The sequence below is a fragment of the Sinocyclocheilus grahami genome, unplaced genomic scaffold, assembly GCF_001515645.1.
Source record: "Sinocyclocheilus grahami isolate Dianchi unplaced genomic scaffold, SAMN03320097.WGS_v1.1 scaffold119.1, whole genome shotgun sequence".
In the NCBI taxonomy this organism is placed as follows: Eukaryota; Metazoa; Chordata; class Actinopteri; order Cypriniformes; family Cyprinidae; genus Sinocyclocheilus; species Sinocyclocheilus grahami.
In genome coordinates, this window is record NW_015505298.1 from 941189 (window position 1) to 947827 (window position 6639).

At 33.3% G+C, this 6639-nt stretch overlaps 1 protein-coding gene across 1 annotated transcript; it reads right to left on the bottom strand.

The window, feature by feature from the left end:
• Positions 1-229: 229 nt before the first annotated feature.
• On the bottom strand, positions 230-2276 carry polr1g (RNA polymerase I subunit G). The gene is given in 4 exon segments (XM_016278223.1): positions 230-636; positions 639-1045; positions 1834-1963; positions 2077-2276. Coding segments are annotated over 4 exon segments (846 nt in total). The 5' UTR covers positions 2132-2276; the 3' UTR covers positions 230-382.
• Between the last annotated feature and the right edge of the window lie 4363 nt (positions 2277-6639).

Consider the following 6639-nt stretch of genomic DNA (forward strand, 5'->3'; position numbering starts at 1 on the left):
GCAGTGCGTTCAATGGATTGTACTGTTGTTTAATAACATACCGATTGTTCAGCTGACCAGATGTCTTTCTGGGAAGGGGAAAAAAAAACTTACAGTAGACAAACTCAATTAAACAGTTCAAAAAGTTGCGAGTTGTGAAAATTTTATGATTAAGGTCTATTACATAAATTAGCATCTCTGTGATGTGCAGTTGCATGAATGACAGTAAAACACACACACACACACAAAAAAGCAGAAGAATAAATCAATGCATAAGGTAATTATGAATGCTGTACAGCACTTTTGAATTATGACAGACAGTTTCTCCATTATATTTGACAGTTAAATATTACAGTAAGCATTTGTGAACATGACAAATTGATAAAGCATTTCTTATGACAGTCTACTCGTGTCGACTTCTTTTCTTTTTCTTCTTTTTGGTTTTCCCTGGTGTGTCAGTGTAATCATAAGGAGGATCCAGTGGCTCTGTTTTGGATATTAAACTTGCATCAGTTATGTCTTCACTATGTCTTTCCTTCTCTTTCTTCCCCCTCCTCCTTTCCTCTGTCGGTTCTTCCTCCATAAGCTCAGATAACTCTAACTGATCACAGTCAATCTGTGTCTGTTCTTCCTTGATAAAAACTGTGTCACTGTCCTCTTGTCTTTCTTTTTCTTTTTCTTCTTTTTCCGCTCCTCGCCCTCAATTGGATCCCGACTGGTTCTCTTGGGAGCAGTTGGAGAGACTACGGTGACTTCATCTTGCCTGTGAGCTGCAATGGAACTACCAAAAGGCTGGAAACGTTGCTTCAGACCAGCTGGGATGGATGGAGCTGGAGTGGCCGGGATGGGAACGGGACCTTGGTTCTCACTGCAGTTTCCGTAGCTCTCGGAGATCTTGAGGACACCACTGAAGCCAGAGGAACAGAGAAAAGGCTTCCCTTTGGAAATGAGCAGATGGAGGTCTGATGGTGCTGTCCTGCTACTGAGGACGCTGTAGATCTGAGGTGTTGTGCCACAAGACTGGACCATTTCCAGTCCTGATAAGGGAACTTTGAGCTTTTCAAAGCTGCAAAGGACACAAAACAATGACTATTAAATTGATCAACCACAATTTCATTTATGCAATATTTAATACAGGGCTTTGTTTTTTCATTCTAATTTTAGCAATGATTTCTTGCAGTACATTTAATACATTCAAACCATTTAGCCAGTAACGTACAGGCAGTTACCCTCAATGGACAGACATAAATTACAATGTTGCCATGTTTTCATTCATTCTACAAATTGACATTTACAAATAACAATATCTACCTAAAGCAATATTTCAGAGCACAGCATGACTAGAAAAATGTATATTCACAGTAGAGTGTTGCGTGACTTTTAAGACAATCACAATTTTGATATTTCAAAACAGTAATATTTCCAGATTTTCCATGACCATGGGATCCTTGTCAATATTTAAAAAATAAAAAATAAAAACCAAACCAAAATTCTTAAGGGATTTAAAAGACTACTAATAGATTTTCTGCTATTAAAAATATATATAATTATTACAGTGATATTGTACAGGACTGCTGGAATTGACAGAACTCCGGTAGATTTTCTATTTCTATTATTATTTTAAGTATAATTAAATATCACTTGCTACTTGCTATTACTTGCATAAAAATACAATTAAATTGTATTAAACAATAAACATTTTTATTACATTCATTTAATATTAATAATATTTATTATTATGTGTGACCTCCTCAGGATTGGTCCCAAATTATGACAGAAATCATTTTAGCAAAGCTGTACATTAATCCCAATATGTTATTTAAAACAATAAGCTATTTCCAGAGTATTTTGTACCATTTAGGATCAAAATGAGCTGGAGCTTTGATGAGCCACGATTCCTTCTCTTCATCTTCATCCCATAAGGCGCTTACAGAGGAACCATACGACATGCGCACAAAGTCACCCGGACATTGGTACTTTGAAACTGGGGGTAGACAATAAGGTTAGATACTTTCTAGGCACTGGACATATTTGAGTTTACAGTATGTAACGTTAGTGAAGAGACTGAACAGTGTTAGTTAGTTAGTTAGCACCCACCTCTCTTCTTTGCTGCCGAAGTCCGTTCACAAGCTTCATCTTCACTGTCCGACATATCGGCGCTCTTTTACTATAACAGTCTGTAATAAATGTATTCCGATGTCAGTGTCACCAATATTTCACTCCGAATACAAATGCCCATGTAAACATGTGAATAACATGTGGATGAAAGGGAATCAATTTTGATCCGGAAGCACTTCTAGCAGACGTTTACATATATACGACAGCAGAGGGCGCACTTATAAAGCTTTTCAATACTGCAATACTGTCAATGTACAGACGCCAGGTTTGTGAAGAAAATTAAACTAATTTAGTTAAACTTCGCAAGAAAAAATAGCGAAATAACGGAAAATATCCATCTTGTAAAAATACAGTACATTTTCCATAATTACAATACAGATTGTTCCTGTAATTTTAATGTTAAAAAGATCATAATGCTGTTTAATCACACTTATTACTTAACATTGAAATAGGCCTATTACCATTCTTACATTTTTGTGCACAATTTTTACAGAATGGGCATTAAATATCGTATCACAATGTGTCGTCAATATAGCAGGATGCATACTGAGTAATTTCACATTTCCAAAACCAGTAGGCTATTATTTACTGTAATTTTCATACCATAAACATCACATAGATTAAATGTACAATGAAAGTCCATCTCCTGGTTTAATTATACTCTTCAGGTTCAACTTGGAAACACATGGACATGTAAAGCAAATAACAGAATTTAAAAGCTCACCACACAGACATCCTATGGCTTTGACGATTAAGGTATCTGGTCACATCGCTGAATACACATCACACTGAACATCTAAGGCCTTTGGATTCAAATTCCTATTGAATCCAAAAAAAAAAAATAATAAAATAAAATTGTTCAAAGTCAGATGCACAAACAATTGATCTGATTTGACCTTACTTTTTAGGTGACCACATTTAAAGACAACTTAACCTCTCTTTTTGAAATGTGAGATTTCATATGACATAATATCTATCAAATCAATTAACTTTCTTGACAGTTCACAAAAGGTTCACATGTAAAGGATCCCTGTAGTGGCTCACACAGTGACACAGACGATGACTGCCAGCAAACATGACATTTAAAAACACTGTAACTTCTAAATTGAGACTTGCAACCTGCTAAATAATGTGCATAACGTGCCTCATTTCTGTGTAGCCCTTATACATGATTGTTTCGAGTTTTTCACAGAAACACCACAACGAACATAATATAATGTAATATAATATAATATATAAATGTAATCTTAAACATCTTTAAATTATACAATCCAAAGCAATATTAGTATTGAAAATACGAAGAGTGTAAAGACCATCGACTCTACCGTGCGACTCCACCGGGCAGGACACCAGCAAAGAACATAAGTATCGCTCTTTATCTCTCCTCTTTCCACTTCTGTTTCGGTTTTTTATAATCTAGTTCTTACTATGTGTCAGTAAGTTGTTGTTATTTTAGCATGTGTGTTTGCCTCAGTGTTATTTTTTTTAGGATTACTGATGAACTAATGTACTTTGATTTGTATTAGTTATCTATTTTAGTTTTAGTTACAGTTGTAGTAATGTTGTCATTTTTTTATTATGTCTATATAGGCTTTTTATTAAGTTTTACTTTTATTTATTTTGAGTTATTTCAGTACTTCAACATACAAAATGGAAATGAAATCATATATATATATATATATATTTAATGTATTTATATATATGTACATGTATATGTATATGTGTGTGGCTGTACATACACATATGTAGATGTTTTTTGGTGTTTGGCTTAGTGTTATGTTAGAATCATTATTATACTCATACCTTGAGATATTTGATACTGATCACATGGTAGTGAGGGCTTCTTCCGCGACCGTGTCTTTTTCCATCATTGATGGATTTTCAATCATATGTGAGTGTCAGGCAGAACTTGTAAATAGTTAATTGTTGATTATTAATTTCCTTAATATTTCCCTACATCATAGAAGCATATATTACATTTATGTTATGAATATTTACATTTTTGTTGTTTATTAATCACATTGATTAATAAAACACATATTTGAGATAAACAATAAACATACACATTGATTAAAATAAAAATATTATATTAGTTAGCACCCAATATTTCTATATTATATTATAATAACAATAAAAATTTGAGGCTGCATTTAGGGCTGCATTTATTTGATGCAGTAAAAATATCTAATATGCTGATTTGGTGCTCAAAAAACGTTTCTTATTATTAACCAAGTTGAAAGCAGCTGCTAGAAAAGTTCCATAAAACAAAGTTCAAAAGAACAGATTTTTTAAATAACATTATATTTATTGTCACTTTGCGTCAACTTAATGCATCTTTGCTGTATAAAAGTAAAATAAATAAATACAAATCTTACTGACTGGTGTATATTTAAATATTTAATTTAATATATATATATATATCATATTTATTATAATAAAAAAACCCCAACAAAACATTAAATTGTCATTTTTAACACTAACGACAGAAAAACAGATTCCTAGTGCAGAGAGATTTCCTGTGTACAACATGCAGGAATTAGCCAATTTAGCATACATAAATATTTTGGAGATAAAGTCTCAGAAGTCCCCCCTGAGCATTTTACTTGCAGCTAGTGTTCCGCTCTATTAATAATCTGACACACTTCACAAGCAGCTTGATTCTTCTCTACAGTGGCTGGTTGATAGCACATCTTCACGTAAATGGCCATGTTGACACATATGTGATTTTTCTTTAATGCTGTATAGTTTTTTCCACCAAACCACATGGCCACATGTGTAAACTCATGTAGTTCAGGTTGTAAAACTTAGCGCCATTGCACTTAATCGCACATGATGTAATAAAACGTTGCCTTTTTTATATCACTTTATCACTTCCTTTCACAACATCTGTTGCCAAATATAGAATTTATCAGAAGTATCTGAAGAAAAGAGCTGAGAACTACACAACAGAAGAACGACCGACATCATATATTTTATTTTGGCATAACAGCGAATCCATTACATTGCACATTCTCACTGCTTTCTCAATGTCAGGACTTACAGTTTGGTAGACTGAAAGAGGCCAACTGGAGAACTAATGAAGAAAAAAATTTAAACAATAGCAAAGCCTATTGTTTGGAAAACAGTTTCCATTTTGTGTATCTGTGGGCCACCGAACAGAAAGTATGTCAAACAAGAGACGGCTGAGAGAAACACGCTTCTCTTGTTAAAGACTTTATACAATGTATTAAGATGCATATTAAGACACGACACCTGAAACAGCTCAGACAGTATTTGTGTTGACTGTGACAAGAGTGGGGAAATAAATAACTGGGCTTGCTTAAAACGAGCAATAATGTCAAAATAGGGATAGTAGATTCCAGCAAAATCTAAAAGAACCGACACAAATTGCAGGCATGTACATATAAAACATTCAAAAATAACCCTGGACCACAAAACCAGTCATAAGTAGCACAGGTATATTTGTAGCAATAGCCAAAAATACATTGTATGAGTCAAAATTATAGATTTTTCTTTTATGCCAAAAATCATTAGGATATTAAGTAATGATCCTGTTCCATGAAGATATTTTGTAAATTTCTTACCATGCATTGCTAAGGACTTCATTTGGACAACTTTAAAGGCGATTTTCTCAATATTTTGATTTTTTTGGGACCATCAGATTCCAGATTTTCAAATAGTTGTATCTCAGCCAAATATCGTCCTATCCTAACAAACCATACATCAATGGAAAGCTTATTATTATTTATTCAGCTTTCAGATGATGTATAAATCTCAATTTCCATGTCATGGTCACAAAAGAAGAAGTGATTTTTGACATCAGCATTTCGCTGACAGTATTGATGAATTCTCATCTCCAAGTTAAAGATTTTATCGTAGACAGTGTTTCTGTGTAAAACTTGAGGTACACATAGGTGTTGGTATAGTTATCATCAAAAAGTGCACCTTTATATACAGCGGCCCCAAAAAATAATTACACTAAAAAGGGATTGGTCACTCAAAATTTAAAATTCTGTCATTATTTATTCACTATTATGCTGTCCCAAACCTGTGTGTGCGTTTTTTTTTCTTTAGTGGAACACCAAAGAAGATAGCATAGGGAAGTTTAAATTGTTTTTGTTCCTGAAATTTTGTTTTTGTAATTCAATGGGGTCCAAAAGAAACCCTGTTGGATCTCATGAACTTTCATTTATTGGACAAAAACAAAACAAAACACTGAGACATTATAGAAAATATCTTCTTTCGAGTTCTACTAAGAAAGTCATACAAGTTTGGAACGTGATGGTGAGTAAATGATGACAGAACTTTCATTTTTACGTGAACTATACCTTTAAGCCGCACTTAAACGCTGAATGTTAATGCATTATATAACAAAATCAAATCAAGTGGCATTGTTTTAGATATACAGAAAGATAATACAGATAACACAAGCACAGTTTTCAAGCAAAAAAGAAAAAGAAAAACAAGTTTGTGGTGTTTTAAATTGTAAAACAATAAATATTGTTCAAAATTAAGATAATTTAAATAAGACTCAGTCCGTTG